Source organism: Amblyomma maculatum, chromosome 4 (assembly GCF_055883805.1).
Source record: "Amblyomma maculatum isolate TAMU_Amacu chromosome 4, ASM5588380v1, whole genome shotgun sequence".
NCBI lineage: Eukaryota > Metazoa > Arthropoda > Arachnida > Ixodida > Ixodidae > Amblyomma > Amblyomma maculatum.
Window position 1 is genome coordinate 107,214,411 of NC_139347.1, and position 17,782 is coordinate 107,232,192.

General features: G+C 43.9%; 1 protein-coding gene across 5 annotated transcripts; it reads right to left on the minus strand.

The window, feature by feature from the left end:
* Positions 1 to 949: 949 nt before the first annotated feature.
* On the minus strand, positions 950 to 15,083 carry LOC146191921 (uncharacterized). 5 transcript variants are annotated; one of them, XM_084602340.1, is made up of 5 exons: positions 14,366 to 14,845; positions 13,261 to 13,349; positions 8,745 to 8,830; positions 2,766 to 2,968; positions 950 to 1,136 (listed from the first exon to the last, which is right to left on the minus strand). In XM_084602340.1, the coding sequence occupies exons 1-4, from the start codon at positions 14,418 to 14,420 to the stop codon at positions 2,875 to 2,877; spliced, it is 324 nt and encodes a 107-aa protein (XP_084458466.1). In that variant the 5' UTR covers positions 14,421 to 14,845; the 3' UTR covers positions 950 to 1,136; positions 2,766 to 2,874. The 5 variants fall into 5 exon arrangements, with proteins under 5 accessions (XP_084458466.1, XP_084458464.1, XP_084458467.1 ...); XM_084602341.1 differs by lacking the exons at positions 8,745 to 8,830; positions 14,366 to 14,845 and adding exons at positions 12,622 to 12,725; positions 14,852 to 15,083 and having other exon boundaries at positions 951 to 1,136; XM_084602342.1 differs by lacking the exon at positions 8,745 to 8,830 and adding an exon at positions 12,622 to 12,725 and having other exon boundaries at positions 951 to 1,136; positions 14,366 to 14,841.
* Between the last annotated feature and the right edge of the window lie 2,699 nt (positions 15,084 to 17,782).

The following is a 17,782-nucleotide window of genomic DNA, read 5'->3' on the forward strand; positions in this document are numbered from 1 at the left end:
TGCTCCCGAAGCCCGTTTTTAGTGGTGGACGTGTTCGATGATAGGAGCTAACGTCGTGGTGCCTTAGAACGATTTAAGGGTAAAAGTGCTGGCCAAGAATTCGACCTTAACGCCAGCTGGTCTACCTGGTCTTCATTGTTCATAGTGCGCGGAAGGGTCACACTGGGACGAGGTGGAGCCAGAGGTGGAGGAGGGTGAAGAGCAGGCGCCAGTTGCGCGCTTGCGCGGCTGTCGTTGGCTGCAGCCTTTCTCGAATTTCTCTAGTGTCTGGCGCGTCTCCTTTGAATAACTACCGCAGATTCACGGTGTGTTGTACTCTGATGGACAATTTGCTTCAGTACGGTCCGCGCACGTGTTATCCGCGGCCAATGTGGAGATGAGGCGTCATGGGGACCGTTGCGAACACCTCAAAACCTGTGCGGTACATGGCTCAACGTCATGCCGTTCGGCACAACGAGAGCACACCCTAGCGTCGCTGCAGTCTTTGCTAATGGCCCAGTTTCATACATTTTGACAGTGTAAGAGCTTTAGTATGAATGGTCGTACAGCGTAATGAAAGTGGCCTACCTTCGCGTGTGATGGCAGGCTGTCGTCTTTGGTGATGATCTTCACACCCCTATTGGAAAACGCAGTGCCACTGGGAGACACTGGGCCAGTGTCATACCTGATTATCGGACCAGTGTGGCACTGCATACTGGCACACTGGCCTACACTGGCATGCTGGCCTACACTGGCATGCTGGACAACACTGGCATGCTGGACAACACTGGCATGCTGGACTACACTGGCATGCTGGACTGCACTGGCATGCTGGACTACACTGGCATGCTGGCCTACACTGGCACACTGGGTGACACTGTGCTGGCACACTGGCAGTAGCTAGCCAGCATACAGACCACACGTGATACTAGCATGCAGGACAGAATACACCCTGCACAGAAGCGGGTGCTGCCCTGTTCCCATTGACTGTAACGTAGAGCTTCGCATGATATATGCAATTTTATTTTCACACATTTCCTTCTGACGGCCCACACGACTGACTTCTGCAAACATATCATCAATGGCTTTTCGGTCCGAGATCCTTTTGGCAGTCGACATGTCACTTGGGTTTTCAGTGACCACCTTTTGTATCAGATCTAAAAAAAAAAAGAGAAGATATGCATAAGTAACAGAAGCGAAATGGTGTTTAAGGTCATGGTTCAGAATTACACTGTTGATCTGCCACTAATTTTAACATTCATTTCACAGGGGTGCAATAGAAGAAATAGGATTTGTAGCAATTTTTGGAGCAGCAAAATCCGTATTTGGAGCAGCTCATAGGAGAAAAAAAAACCTGCGCTTTGCAGAATGAATTTAAATTTTGAAGCCATTAGCCAGAGAAGAAACCTTACCTTCGGGGCAAACAAACAAAAATATGTGAATATCGGATCGTATGGATGTGATCCAAAGGAAATCTAGCAAGGGCCACCTATTACAGGCGCTTGGCATATTTCGTTCCAGAATCTAGCGTGCACCTCTTTCTGTAAGCATTTTGTACCGCAAGGCGTGGCATCAAACAAAAAAAGAATGTTAGCCATACAACCAAGGTTAATTTCCAAAAAAAAAGGATACAAAAAGCTAAAGAATGTGCTTTTTTTTGCATCTAGCGCGGTTTGACAATCTCATTCAGAGATTCTTGCTTGCAAGACTCTTAAAACAATATTTTACTGTCTGCAAAATTCATAGCTTGTGTCGCGCGACGACAGCTCCAGTCGAGATTCAAAGCCATCAGCCTGCTATCAGCCTGTGCTTAAATGCGAGCGCAGTACCAAAAACAAAAATCTTCATTCAAAAGCACACAAAAAAAAAAGCAACCCAAAGGCGAAAGGGCAAATGCCAAAAGCAGATAGGAAAGCAAGTCGTATATATTCGTATAAGCAAGGCTATATACTTCGTGCACAGAGCAATTTAGATGTTCCGGCATCCATAAATGTTATTTCTGACAGTCTTGGGCTACATTGTGGTGTTATGGAATTCAAAATTTGGCTGCTGCGCGTTTCCCGACATGCCGATGCCTCCCCTCCACCCCACCCCCCAATTTATTATCACCAACAGAAGCCATAACTGATGCATCTCCTACACTATCTGACGGGAAAGTGAGTCTTGAGTCTATCAACTAGACTGCATAAAAACAACCTTGCTGCACATGAATAGCCCCAACAATACAGAAAACTTCCAGAAGCGACATAAAAAAAAGCTAGATACACCCATTAAAAGCATGCGGTGCTTAAAACAAAGCATGGAAGTATTACTGCAAAATCAAAACTACTACCACGCCCCTTTTAGCAGTGCAACGCAGTAGCAGTGGTGCCTCGTTACAAATGGCCTCTATGCATAAAAGGATACTTCATCGCACGAACTGTGACCCGTGCGTTGAGGCATCCTCAAACCGCAACAGTTCAGCGTACTCAAAGTGGAGGAAGCACATGAATGCTAGAAAGGAAAATATGGGTAGGCGTTAGAACGGCATGAAGCCATCTCAAAATAAAAATAAAAGGCCAGTGACATGCTGGAGTGTCTGAAACGTCACGACTGGCTATATCACGGTCGCAGAAAGTTGTCTTCGAGCATGGCAAATTTTTGCGGCCGTTCGGCGCATTTTGGTGCAAATTCAGCAAGTTTTGCGCACGCAGAATTATGCTGCTGTATCAAAATGACACAATTGGCACAGCTGTTGCAGCATTGATTTCAGCAACAAGCATAAAACGAAACCTAGTCATGATTACCATCACTTTCTTAGGGGTTGCCGGCATCTCTGGAACACTGCCTGCAGTCCTTCTGCAATGCTGGCCCGTGAGGCTTCTCTCTCAACTCCGCAGGTGTCCAGAAATACCATCACCATTTCCCGCTCCACTTTTGTCTCATTTTTCTTGCTTGTGATAAATTGAACTTTTCTCTCGTTGATGTACAGATTCGACCCAAAGTGAACCTGCAAGCACAAAATTGGCACACATAAAATATGTATATATAGAGGGTGGAAAAAAGAGGCACAGTCATCCATAATGAGAATTTGCAACACTAAGATGAGTTCACAAAGTACTTCAGTGGTTATTTATGTGGTTTACATCACAAAGTGACTCAGGTTATAAGAGACGCCACAGTGGAAGGCTCCAGAAATTTATACCACCTAGGGTTCTTCCACATGCAAGGCATCGCACAGCACAGTGGCGCCTTGCTTTTCACAAACTTTGAAAAGTGCCCACTGCCACCAGAATTCGATCCTGCATCCTTGAGTTCAGCAGTCGTTGCCCGGAATCAGATCGCGGACAGCCAATTGCAGAAGGCATTGAGGTATTCAACTTCCGTTTTGGCCTTTTTTGCGACAAGTTTTTCTATAATCCGTCTTGGACGAAGGAAGATCCTGCAGACGATCACTTCATTTCGTCCATGTGCATACGAGGGCATCGAGTCGATTGATTGGTAGGGTAATAAGGGAAAACAAAGGTTATAGAGTGGCTAGATATTGTTTACTTTCGAAAGGAGCTGGACGAAGTCACTGCTTGCAATGGAAGTCTGCATCGATGTGCAGGAGCACACCACGCACCAATGTGGTGTTTCCATTAGAAACCAGATGTGTTACATGAAATTTCATCAGTGTTATATCGTACTTCATGCTGTTAAGTGTTAGAAATGGAGTATTAGCCTAACTGTACTTCCCTAGACCAAACCGCGAGGCAGCAGTAACAGAGCAACGCTGAAAATGCGCTGCTCTGTTGCAGTCCCGTTTGTGCGGTGTGCACCAGTGGCAACGACAGGAGTTAGCGCAGTGATGGCACGACTCATCGCCAAGGATTGTCGCTTCACATGGTTACGACTTAAATGTTAGCTCCTTTAAATGGCTTAATATTGCTTCAGTAACATTCCCTATCCAGCTTGGCACGGGAAAATGCTGTGCATTCTAGACACTTATCGTACTATGGCTGTATTCGCACTTTTGCAGATGTTGCATGTGTTCGTGATCAGGGTGTCCGGCCCGGCCCACCCAAGATAAATATACCTGGGCCCAGACCAAGCCCAAGGGCTTCTGAGCAGCCCCAGCCTGTGCACAGCTCTAGAACCTACCTTAACTATAAAGCAGGTTTGGGGGTGCAGGTTAACTCCAAATTTTTTCTAGGGGGAAGGGGGAGGCAGTGGTCACTGCACAACAATGTAGTCCATGTAGTCCGCCATTCCCATAGCCATCAACGCTTGTCAAACAGATAAGGAGCCAACAGAAGGCAGAGGCAAATCCACATCCATAGCATAGTCTTTATTCTCCATGCCATTGGTCGCTTTGTTCTGCCAGCAGTTGTTAGGCCTTTTGCAAGGTGCCGTTTCAACACCCTATCAACACAGTTTGCACCGATAGCCTTTGTTTTGGTGCCATGAGTGCGACTCGGCAGCAGTCTTTCACAGCGAAAAACAAGCTAAAGGTTACGAACCAGTTTTTTTTTACCCTCACGCGCAGACTGCTAGCGCGCTCCTGCTCTCGACACTAGGCAACATCTGTCAGGACTGTGGGTCATGCGGATGCCCCGTGTTGAATAAGTGTTTGTGAGCGATCATTCTTCAATGCTGTCGTTAACGCACTATACCGCTTATGCATGGAGGTGTATGCCGTGTCTCGCTACTCATACCTGTCCCTGTTCCAGAGAGTACAACAGCATTTTAAAGCGCACTGTTCTTTTCTTGAAGCAATATACGAAGGTAGTCGACCATGCAGGTTGCAAACTGTAAATCGCCGTTTATGTGCAGTGGCGGCGTTTTTTTCTGAGACTGCCCTTCGCATAATTCACACGTTTCGCTTTTTACTTTTTTGATTCTGCGAATGAGAATGCAAAATTTCGGACCGGACTCCATGATGTGAGATGTAACCAGATCTGAGAGCGTCGCACTGAAGGTTGCTTAGGCAAAACGCGTTTTCGGCCACCAGTGGTTTGTCTTTGGCTTTCGTTTGCCGTTCCTTAACAGCAGTGTAAGTCTGACCATGGGCGAGTTGGTAATCCAAGAGAGTGCAGACAGCGCAAAAAAAAAAAAAAATACTAGCACAAAAGTTTTTTTTTTTTTTTTATGGTGCTGTGTGCAATTTGACTGTAAGCAATACAAATTGTTATTTCCTTATTACAGAGAAAAGTATGCGTGCAAAACATTTGAGCGGAATAGCTTTTTGCTGTCAGCATCTCCCCGAAACACAACACAATTTCATTACATGCTTTGACCTGGCCCAAATGGCTAAACAGCTCTTTCACACACACTGAAAGCACTGAAATAGAATATACTTGTATTCAGCTGCTACTGTGTTAATATTTGTTCAAAACTTAAAAGAAATAGAGAAACTGTGTTGTGTCCTCTAGTGGTGGCTCTGTAGATAGGGCTCTTCACTGCCGAGCCAGAAGACGTGGGTTCCATCACGGAAGCTATGGCCGCTCTTCGATGAAGATGAAGGCGCTTGTGATGTCATGTGATGTGTTGTGTGGTGTCAGCGCGCGTTAAAGAACCCCAGGTATTTGCTAAATTTCCGGAGCACTTCACTACGGCGTACCTCATTGCCGATGCCACTTTTGGATGCTAAACTCCATATACCACTGATAACAGAGTTGTCATGCTCCAGCTAGCATTTCTTTGCTGCCGTTTCTTCCTTTGGCATGTACAAAAATGCTTGAAACGCAGGCATTACGGTTTGATAGGCACTAGATTTTCCAGGGATAAAATGAAACGATCCTAATGTGGTGGTATGTATAAAGCACAAAAAAACTTGCCTGCTGTTAGCCTGTCGACTCAGATGCGCACACCGCGATAATTTGTTGGTGTTAATGGCACACACCACGCTAACAACAGCACAGCGCAATTGGTGAGGTTCGAAATGGCTGGTATGAAGGAAGAGCTCACTAGAAGTGAAATTATATGCGAGTCGTATGCAAGAGTAATGGTTTGGTTTGGTTCGTGGCGTTTAACGTCCCAAAGCGACTCAGGCTATGAGAGACGCCGCAGTGGAGTACTCCGGAAATTTAGAGCACCTAAAGGTTCTTTAACGTGCACTGACATCGCACAGCACAACGGGCGCCTTGCTTTTCGCCTCTATCGAAAAGCGGCCGTTGACGGCCGGGATACGATCTCGCATCCTTGGGAACAGTATTCGAGCGCCATAACCACTGCGCCACCCCAGCGGGGTGCAAGAGTAATGCTTGCAATTGTTCAGACATTTTGTCATCAGTAAGGCACCAAAATGACAGCATTATAGCGCAGTTGCATGCTGAGCATCAAACACAGTTAACGTGAATGTAGTACTAAATCCCACTAATAACTAGTCGATTTTAACTTTACGACAATGAAAATGAACTTGCTCCAACACAATCACGCCATGAAAATATTTTTGGCAATTTTGTCTAGCTCCCGAACGCTAGCTGAACATGGCTACTGAACAGGCACGGTCCCGCAGTCCCCAAGGAAGTGTCCCCGTGGCGGCGTGCCGGCAAAAAATGGCCGCGCCCGGGAGCAGCTATAAATCTGGTCTATAGCCACTGGAAATTTGCAACAAAGCTGCAGCAGAACAAAATGACATCGACGAGTTCTGCATTTGCAAGTGGAGGAAGACAAAAAAAAAAAATCTTGAAACAATTACAAGCGTTTCGTGGCCTGAAGACTGGATTCCATTCCGTCCCCCTTTATTCACTACATAGTGAAGTGTGCCTTTTTTGGAGAAAAATTAATTTTGGGTAAAAATTAAAAATAGAGTACAGAAATGCAGGGATGTAACAGCTGAAATAGGATTTGTAACAATTTTAAGAGCAGCAAAATCTTAATTTTTGGAGTAGTAATATCCATATTTGGAGCAGCTGAACGGAAAAAAAGCTGCACTTAGCAGCAGCATGAAGTTTTGGAGCCATTAAACAGGGAGGAAACATTACTCTCGGCACAAAAAAATGAAAAGATGTGAACATCGACAGTATGAATGTGATCCAAAGGAAATCTAGAAAGGGCCATCTATCACCGGCACTTAGTATATTTCTTTTAAAAATCTGGCATGTACCTATTTTTGTAAGTAAGCATTTTGTATTGCAAGGCATGCTATCACACTAAGAAAAAAAAGAATGTTAGCCATAAACCCGAGGAGGTTAATTTTTCAAACTTCCGGGACTGAATAAAAAACCAAAACCTAGAGAATATTCATTCCTTTTTTTCTGCATCTAGTGCGGTTTGACGATCTTAATCATGGGATCTTATGCCCCACCGGGGTGGCGCAGACAACTATTCCCAAGGATGCGAGATCGAATTCCGGCCTTGGCGGCCGCTTTTCGAAGGGGGCAAAAAGCAAGGCGCCCGTGTGCTGTGCGATGCCAGCGCATGTTAAAGAACCCTAGGTAGTCGAAATTTCCAGCGTCCTCCACTACGGCGTCTCTCATAGCCTGAGTCGCTTTGGGGCGTTGAACTCCACAAAACACAAACAAAACAAACTTATGGGATCTTATCTTGCTCGGAAGACTCGCAAAACAATGTTTTACTGTCTATGAAATCTACAGCTTGTCTCATGTAAGTGCAGCTCCGGAAGAGCTCAATTGGAAGCCTATGCCCAAAAGTTACCGCAGTACAAACACATAACAAAAAGCAATGCTGGTTCAAAAGAAAACGCAAACAAATACCAAATACAAGAAAAACAGCAACCAAAAGACAAAGGGGCTATACCGAAAGCAGATAAAGTGCGTAATAAGCAAAAAAAAAATTAGCGAGAATGTCTTCGGCCTGTGACTGACTCTTCCTAGAGGTTGGCAATGACGGTTTTGCCTGAATATTTTGATTAAGGGGAGCAGGGCGATGAGTCGGGATATTAAGTTAAATATTTCATGCACAGAACAGACTGCAGAAAGGGTTAACGCAGTGTTCAAAGCCAATCAAGATTCTTAATTATGAACTTCACTTTGAAGGCGAACAGCCAGCCACCTGTCAGAAAGGCAAATCATCCTTTGACACCATTTATATCACTCCAAGTGATGAGCGGTTGCAATAAATCTGGTTGTTCCAAGTAGCTAGATTTTCATTCAAGTACATTCAAATCTCGTTACTACAAACACGTTAACATAAATATGTTAGCAAACAGAGAGAGCGGTGCTATGAAGTATGCACCCGATGAAGCATTGCACAAAGCGGAAGGTATAGAGGTTTTTAATCAGTCGCGTGCTGCATGCAGTAGAAGAAAATAACTTATTTCTTCAAAGGAAGCAGCTTTGAAGTTCGTGAAACATTTTCATTTCAGATCTGGCTTTTATGCATGTCTCTACTGCCAAGATACATCATTTTCATACCAAGATTAGATCACTCCCTTATAGCCACTAATTTTTCAGTACCGTGATAATTCAAAATAATGAACCATTTTAGCCCAACATGATTCATAATATCGAGATTTGGCCATGAAAATCCAGTGCCCAGAAAAATTCAAGGCATTCCACTTTTTTTCTTGCTGTGATACATGGATGCATATTATAAACGAGTAAACAGGATACTTCTAGATAGTTTCATTTTACAAATGCCTTAAAGCCATGCACCTGTCAAAATATATGAAGCCTGTGCTAGCACCACACCATATTAAAGTGCTGTTTTAGTTTTCCAGGCCATATGTAACTGCATTAAATAGGATAAGCAGAACATGTCACATCATACAACATGCACACGTTAACTAATACTCTTGAACGATCAAAAGTCACAGCCTTCTAGCTTTGTTAGGGGCTTACATTTCTTCCCGTGACTTCAAAGAGCTGAACACGAGGCGGAGAGGTGTGGGAGGGGGGGCTGCCAACTTTCGCATGAGCCATGTTGACTGAAAGGGAAGGTGAAAAATACAGGTCAAATATGAGATACTTGTATGGACTGACATTAGCAAGTGGCGCTCCAGATACCTTTTGCAATGACAATAACATGTACGGCACCTACTTCTAATAAAGTAGCCATGTATGTACAAAAGGACAAAAAGCAGGCAACAAGGTATTTATAGCGCAAAAAGCATTATGGGTTGTATGTAATAGACAGTAAAGCAACACTAGTAGCAGGCCTGGAAAAATTGTATCAGCAGAGATATATCCATTGCAGGCCAAAGGCCTCTTTCATATTCTTACAATTAACCCGGTCCTCTGCTAGCTGCATCCACTTGACCCCTGTGAACTTCTTAAATTCATCCGCTCACCCAACTTTCTGCTGCACCCTGCTATGCTTTAGTTACCTTGGAATCCAATTTGTTGCCCTAAGTGACCATCGACTATCTTCTGTTTGATAAACAAGTATGTGGCAGTTTTATCAAACATTATTTACGTAGTGTCCAAAAACATCAAACAAGAATATTTAGGGTGCCTTCTATGGACACAGTAATGAGGTTGAGCCTTGTGGAAGTAAACAGTATGTGCATATTTTCATTTCTGAGGGCTTTATCTGTGGTTATGTAGGCTGCTGCTAAAAGGTCTACATATAAAAAACCTCCAAAACAAGAGAATTAGAACAAAAATAAACTCAATAAGAATGAATATACATCATTCCAAGACTACATCCTCCCATTCCTTGAAAAAAAAAATTGAGCAGTGCATCCTCGATTATGCCAAAATGGTAGGTGGATGCCACTGTAGGATGGCTCGAAGAGAGCTACTGAATGATCTTAGTAGGTAATAAACAATGCAATCACTTATACTTAAAAGAATACAGTATACATCGAGATGAAAGTGAATGCAGGTTGTCTGGTGCCTTGTTGATGAAGGCAGCTGATGTACGATCAACGACTGTGCCAGTAACACCAACAAATTATCGCGGTTCGTTCATCGGAATCGACAAGCTAACAGCACGCAAGTTTTGTTGTGCTTTATTTATAAACAACGGAGCATTAGGATCGTTTCTTTTCATCGCTGGATAATCTAGCACCTATTAAACAGTAGTGCCTTCATGTCAAGCATGATACTTTTTTTTGATCCTGCACGTACATTGTCATACACGCCAAAGGAAGAAACTGCAGCAAAGAAATACTAGCTGGAGCATGACAACTGTTTTTATGTGGTATATGAAGTTTAGCGTCCAAAAGTGGCATCGGCTATGAGATACGCCGTAGTGATGTGCTCCGGAAAGTTAATGAATGCCTGGGGTTCTTTAACGTGCGCTGGCATCGCACACCACACAAGCGCCTTCAGCTTCATCTTCATCGAAGAGCTGCCATAGCTTCCGTGATCGAGCCCATGTCTTCTGGCTCAGCAGTTGAGAGCCCTATCCACAGAGCCACTCGCTGGAGGGCACAACACAGTTTCTCTATTTCTTTCAAGTTTTGAACAAATAACACAGTAGCGGCTGAATACGAATATTCTCTATTTAGATGCTTTCGGTGTATGTGAAAGATCTGTTTAGCCATTTCGGCCAGGTCATAGCATGTAATGAAATTATGTTTTTGAGTCTTAGGCAGAAATCACAAAAAGCTACTACGCTCAACCATTGTTCATGCAGACTTCTCTTTGAAACAAGGAAATAAAAATTTGAATTGCTGATAGTGGGAGTGCAGACAGCCCAAGCAAAAAAAAAAAAATCGGCTCTCTGAAATAAGGAAATAAAAATTTGAATTGCTGTTAGTGGGAGTGCAGACCGCCCAAGCAAAAAAAAAAAAAAAACATCGGAAACGTAGCTCCACATTTTTTTTTTTTTTTTTTGCGCTGTCTGCACTTGTGGATTGCCAAACTCGCCCAAGCGTCTGTTATAATCGGACTTAAACTCGCGTTAAGGAATGGCAAATGAAAGCCAAAGACGAACCACTGGTGGCCGAAAACACGCTTTGCCTAAGCAACCTTTAGCGTGAAGCTCGCCAATCCGGTTACATCTCACACCATGGAGTCTGGTCCAAAATTCGCAGAATCAAAGAAGTAAAAAAGCAAGACATATGCATTCAATGCTTGTGAAGGGCAGTCCGAGAAAAAAAATACGCCACTGCTGCGCATGAACGCTGATTTACAGTCCGCAACCTGCATGGTAGCCCACCTTCGTATATTGCGTCAAGAGGACAGTGCGTTTCAAAATGCTGTAGTATTATGTAGAACAAGGACAAATGTGAGTAGCAAGGCACAGCACACACCTACATGCGTAAGTGGTAGAGCGCGTTAACTACAGAATTTGACAACGATTGCTCACAAACACGCATATTCAACGCGAGGCGCCTGCGTGATCTGCGGTCCCGCAGTCCCCATACATACGTCGCCTGGTGTCTAGAGCAGGAGCGCGCTGGCAGCCTGCGCGTGAGGGTAAAAAAATCTGGTCTATACCAAGCAGATATGTCTGGCCAACAATAACTGTTAGCAAGGTAGCGTCCAAGCAACAAATGCAAAACCAAGATCATCACTCACATCGTCCAAACAAGACAGTCACTACTCTCGCCACAGACAAACTTAAACAAAAAATAAACATCTGCAGCTGCCACGAATTAGGTTCACATTCCCTCCCAATACCTCTAAATGTGTCCGCTTTCTGAGTTTCAACGGAAAAAAAAAACACATCAAGGCAACCCTCCTTTCAATTGCTGATCACCTTGGCCAATCTGGTCAGCTGCAGTTCATTACAAAACACCACTGCTTTTGCACCAGCTTTCTTCCTCACAAACATAAAATTCTTAATTTCCTGGGTTGCCTTCTCTTTGCATAGGCCAGCCGGAGCTGCGAAGCCCCGTTGTTTGTCAGTTTGAAGAAGACGAAGGTTATTCCTCAGAAGGTATTTAAAGTCATTGATTTTTTAGAGGAACAACCTTCGTCTTCTTCAAACTGACAAACAATGGGGCTTCACAGCTCCGGCTCATCTTCCGAGAAGTCCTCAGTAAGTCTTCAAGCTCATCCAAAAAGCATTCCTCATGCACCACACATCCCTAGCAACAACTCATAAACAGCCTTCAAGAACTGAAATTTCATTTTTGCACAAGGACAAAGAGGCATCAATGGACCATGTGCTGTCTTTCTTTTGTATCTATAACGCCTCAAAAATTTCTCTGCCAATCCTATTCCGACTCTTGCCTAATAAGAAGACCTCAGGCAATTAAAAAGAATTTTATGCTTGTGAAGAAGAAATGAACTGCAGCTGACCAGATTGAGCAGGGCAATCAGCGATTCAAATAAGGGTTCCCTTCATATGTCTTTTGTGTTGAAACTCACAAACCAGACTCATTGTTTAGATGTATTGTGCGTGAATGTGAACCTGATTCTTGGCAGCTGCAGATGTGTGTTTTTTTTTTTAGTTTGTGCCTATGTGGCGGGAGTTTTAACTCTTGTTAGAAGATGTGAGTGACAGTCTTGGTCTTGTATTTGTTGCTTGGATGCTACCTTGCTAACATTTACTATTGGCCAGACATATCTGCTTGGGATAGAAGATGTGTGCGAGTGTGCTGTACTTGAGAGTAGAGGAGGAAGTTGTGGCCGAGTGTGCAAGAGGAAATTCGGGTACAGTTTTGTATTACAGTTTGTAGTGTGTGCCTGTTTCGTGTTTGTTTCTATGTGTTTGTCTAGGCTTCACTGCAATTCTGAGTTTTATGCACCAACTCACCCCATAAGCTGCTACACCACCCTTTACTGACTATCAAGGAGGTGACAAATTATGAATGTAACGTACCTCATCGGGAGTTTTGAAAGATTTCAATGCCTTGAGGATGTTCTCCATCTCAATGTGATTCGCCTGGCACTTCCATTTCCTTTTCCGGTTGGACATTATGAGGCCTTTGAAGAAGATAAATCGCTCACAGATTAGCGTGCAGTTGAATAGATTCTTCAGTTGATCAGCTCCAGCGTTCTGCTGCCACCCTCATAGTAGTCAGCTGACCTATCTATTTTCCTTTCAATAAATCTTGCTCTGTAGACATACCGGTTGTCTAAAATAGCCAGTTTGCAATGACCCCACAATGCAAAACCGTTACTCAGCAAGCACCTTTACGATTCTCAAGGAGGTGGTAGCTAATCATACTATTATAATAAAATGAACCCCAAGTGATATTGCTCATGCACTTTCACTTACTATTTAGAGGGTCACAATGTATCTAATACTGCACACATGTTAGCCTCATCTTGCAAAGCACTTTTGAATTGGTCCCTCATCCAGACAGTAAGTGTTGCATGTATAGGCTACAGCTTTAAGAAATGGACTGTCCAACTGGACCACATCACAAATAAAACTGCACTTAATAAATACCCTACCTATTATGTACAGCTCTTTTGAGCACAGCTGGTCATGGCGTGATGACAGAAAAATCCTTACCTTAGCAGACTTGGTGACTTTGCCAAGAATCAGCCTTGGCACTGGGGTCCACGATATCTTAAAAGAAGCCATCAGCTCTCTGAGACCTTCTGCATGACAACACACAAAAGACATGAGAAGAGCTCGCATAGAAGCTTTTGTTAAATGCCTGGCAAACAAGAAAATCTAATTTAACCATATCAGTGGATAGAAACTAATATGGTACGATATCCAAAATGAATACGAGTGCATGATGTATAGAATTCGTGAAACTGCTCCAACACTCTGCCCAAGTTTGCTGAGCTGTTCGTAATGGCAAAGTTATGAATTCAGGCTCTGTCCTATTAGGTCCAAATATGCAATCACAAAAACTATAAGCGGTAAGGGATAAATATGTGCAGCTACATGACATGACATAAGCTCGTGTCTTGTCTTGAAACTGTTTCCCTTCCACATGTTATTTCCAATAAGCATACAGGCAAAAATGAGTTAAAACTTCCTCCTTAAAAGGTCCTCTTGTTTGTGTACAGGCATGCTGACTGAGCTCTTCCGATATATAAAACTAACAAGGGTCGTTCTGCACCAAACGTCCCGGAGGCTGCACTCAACCTGATTTGTCCAAAAACATTCCCAATGACTCATCCCAAGGCATGTTTGAAAGCTTAAAATTGCTCCAAAACATTTTTCTGAGTTGAGTAAAATTCAAATGTTTCAAAAAAGCGAGAAACCAAGTATCACATTCAATAAACAATAAAGCATTCAAAATATTCGAAATCTTTACTTAAACATTGTGTAAGAAATCCTCAAAGTACATAAATTTTCATTTCGTTACAACTATCAACAAGCTTTTGGGAATTAGAAAATAGCCATATTGCTTCCCTAGATGTCATTTATAACCAATGTTACATCTAGTAAATCAGTGTATATCGAAATAGAAAACAGTTTGCAGAAAGAAGTGCATGTTGAACCATGAAGACATGTTGGTGTCAGCCTGGAAGGGTTACAGTAAAAAAAAGAACGAACGTTAAGGCGCTAGGTAGAGCAGCTTATTGTCTTTCATTTCTGAATTTTTCATCGCGTTAACTGTTGCTTTAAGAGAGAAAGTAATTTTCGATGTCGAGCTCACTGCTGCAAGTTGCGTCGCCTTTTAGCGCCCCTTCACCGCAGAGCACAGCTGGCATGTAATAGCACACTTATCCGAAGAGCAGAGCACGCGACAGTGCGAAGTGCACACAGCTGCGGTGAGCGCTCGCGCAGAGGGTGCCTGTTCGCATGAGGTGGGTGGGGGAGTCTCATGAACACCTGTTCGACTAATCTTCCGATGTTTGCCTGAAATGCAGACCCTACTTAAGAACAATAACGTCTGGTAGCAGCGGTAAAAGCATTATACAGTAGGTCGTGGGTAAAAGCGTCGACGGCGCCTTGCACAGCGGTGAAAAGACAAGAGACAAAGCAACTTGCGGCTATAGAGCTCAAATAATTTCTTTTTGCGCTTTTATCAAGCAGTATCTCGATGAAAATTTCGGAAATGAAAAACAATATACTGTTCTGCGTAACCTCCTATTGCTCGTAAGCACTGCTTGAGAGCATACAGAAGTGGAGAAAGGCTTACCACTGACGTATTCCCCGCTGCCTTCGACTGCATACTGAGACGACACAAACACTTGAGACGAGGACGGATCCACCGCTGTTAGTAAACGACGCGCGCTGTGGTCAGGGAGCAGCTGATGCCAACATGGCACGCAGGCACAAGTAAAATACGGCAGAAAGCACAAAGATAACCCAACATACAATAGGCCGTGGGCCACACAGACCGTTGACCGTTGATACACACCAGTGACCAGCGCCTGGGGCCGTATTACGCACCGCTCTCAAACGGATCGCTCTCAAAATCGCTCTCAAAGGCCTATGTCCTATTGGTCAGTTCTGACCGGTCAGTTCTGCGTCACCGGTGGACGTCATCAGACGTCATGAACACGAAAGAAATGATGACGTTGAGCCCCTAAATATGGCCGCCAATTGAGAGCGTTTTATTGAGAGCGACAGAAGCAGTCTCAAACGTTTGAGAGTGAAAATGGCGGCCGCGTAAATTGCGATGCGCCGCTTTGAGGCATTGTATCGGCGATCCACAGCGAAGAATGAAGCACGAGGACGCGTTTGACTTGCTGGACAAGTTGCTCCGGCTCTGTTCAACTCGGGAACAAGCAGAAAGTGTAGTGACTGCGCGACGATTGCCGACGAACATCGATGAACGGCGGCTTGCGGGCGAGTGCGTCGTCACCGCGGCGGCAAGCGCACCGCATTTGTTTGCTACCGGAGGCTTCCAACCACGATTATACCGTGCTTCCAACGTACGTAGGGAATGTAAGATCGTTTGCATCACGCAGTGCGTCGGTAGCGGAAGCCATCGGGCGGAACGATGATTGCCGTCAAGGATACGGAAACAAGTCGCTAGGCAAGGGGTTCTACGCACGTTGTGAACATCACAATAGTGAGTAGATTTTGTTATTGACTGCGTGTGTTTGCCGAAGAGTTGTGAAGATCATAGTAAACTTGTATTGTGCCTGCTTTATCTCAGATATGCGAAGCGACCACACGCATTTCGTGACCCTGGCTGCCCCGCCGGACCAACGCCTCCTCCACGGCGCGTTCGTCTAGCGTTTGTGAATGCGCCGTAAAAACGCCTGCTTCTTTTCATTTCATCCTTCTGTCAATTATATATGAGCGAATCAAAAGCGTCCAAAATAAAGTTGTAAGTTCAGCGCAGTTGTGTGTGTCCCTAGTCTTGTCCTTGTCTGCCAGCGCTGCGACACCATAATGTTTGATAGCGGTACTCCTGTGCACCGAAAGGTGATCGAAGGTCTGCTGAACACCTGCGTCTTTTTCTTGATTAAGCTCTAAAAACCCGTGTTGGTCATCGAACGATCTTGATTATATGCATTGATGTGTGCAATACCACTTGTAAGTCGGCTTCTCTGCAAGGCTTTTTTTCCAACCAAAAGGTCTCGTTCCCACTCGTGCATTGTTTTTTAACAGTTGTCTTCAAAATGACCTAGCGAGAGCTGTCGAAAGGGTTCTGTATACCTGCCCTTTATATGCAAAGCACAGGATGAAGGGACTATTGATTGTCCAGCGCGCCTTGCTCCTCGATGACTGGTCTCGGGCCATTTGTCACGCTCCCTGCCTGCGACACATTCGCGGCTTGAAAGTGAATGCGCCGTAAAAACGCCTGCTTCTTTTCATTTCTGCAAAGACCGGAAGTCTTTTCTGAGGACAAGACTTTTTTTTTTTTTTTTTGAAAACAAGCCTTGCAGGGAGAGACTGACTTAGATTTCGGCTTCGGCAAGAGATACATTTCCTGAATATGCTGAGACGGGCTGTATGCCAAGGAATGCATGTTGCAGTGAAATTTTGTTCATGGCAAAAGCAATAGGAGACAAATATTTATAGTGTGTAAATTTATTTGCTGCCTAAGAAATCGGGGTGCTTCTGTTATGCAGGTAATCATCACTACCAAGTTACAAGGCTGTCCTTACAATGATGCTTGCCTAAACAGCATTGGCACACGTTGTAAGCATTCCTGCGAATGTTTACGATTCTGGCTGTGGGCTACTTAGTATGGATCTTCAATTGAGTGCTAAAGCATGCTCAAAAGATGTTGAGATTAGCAAAAGATGGGCCTAAGTGGATGTCATATTTTGGTTACCCATGAGACGGCACCTACCCACTGAAGTCATGGCTGATTACACCAGCGCCAAGCCATCCCAGTCCCAGCTCGCTGTCTCTTCTCTGCTACCGTCTTGCAGCCTGGTACAGTTGGCTGTGGTCACTGTGGTGTAAACATGCTTAAACTGGAAAGTGCAGTATTACAGCAAGGCAGTAAATGTACATGATGCTGATTGTAATCAGAAAATACTACCAACAAAGATCTTTTTTTTCTTTTTTTTACTGCCACTTATATTCAGTAGAAACACTTATTTCTTGGCAGCAGCATTTCACTTGAGTGTTTTTACTGCAAAAGAGGCAGCATATAGAGAAGCACATGTACCTTGATATACATTGACCATACAACATTGACATGTACATTCGAGAATAAATTACTAAGCCCAAAGAAGCCATTCCATTGCATATTGAAGCTGCCTATACAAATAGGTACTGTATGCATGGTGCAGTATACAAAATGCTTATATATCAGATATAACAAAGCCAGCTGGATGGTAGACTATTAGACGTCTTGCTCTCTGCTGTAGCAGCTGCTAGGAGAATAGTGCATTTTACTTGGCTTCAGTGCCCAGAATGACTGCTGAATGACAAAAATCTTAGTGACAATAAAATAACTGCTATCATAACAAATGCATTGCTGGGGCTATGTGTGAATAAATGTTATTTTACACTAATAAAACGTGCAACACTGTCAAGAAGAATGCTAAACAGCTTGAAGACAGTAGACGAAGCTAAGCTATAAGTATCCAATAAATGACTACGCCATAAATGTGTGATATACACATTTTGCACAGCTACTTTTGTCATTGGCATTTATTTT

What these genes read in the sequence shown, in the direction of transcription:
- LOC146191921 (XM_084602338.1), bottom strand. Translation starts at nt 14,420, where the DNA reads ATGCCAGCTGTGCTCTGCGGTGAAGGGGCGCTAAAAGGCGACGCAACT. An exon ending in AGGCGACGCAACTTGCAGCA is followed by an intron (nt 13,350 to 14,365) that starts GTGAGCTCGACA and finishes GTTGTCATGCAG; the next exon opens with AAGGTCTCAGAGAGCTGATG. An exon ending in AAGTCACCAAGTCTGCTAAG is followed by an intron (nt 2,969 to 13,260) that starts GTAAGGATTTTT and finishes TTGTGCTTGCAG; the next exon opens with GTTCACTTTGGGTCGAATCT.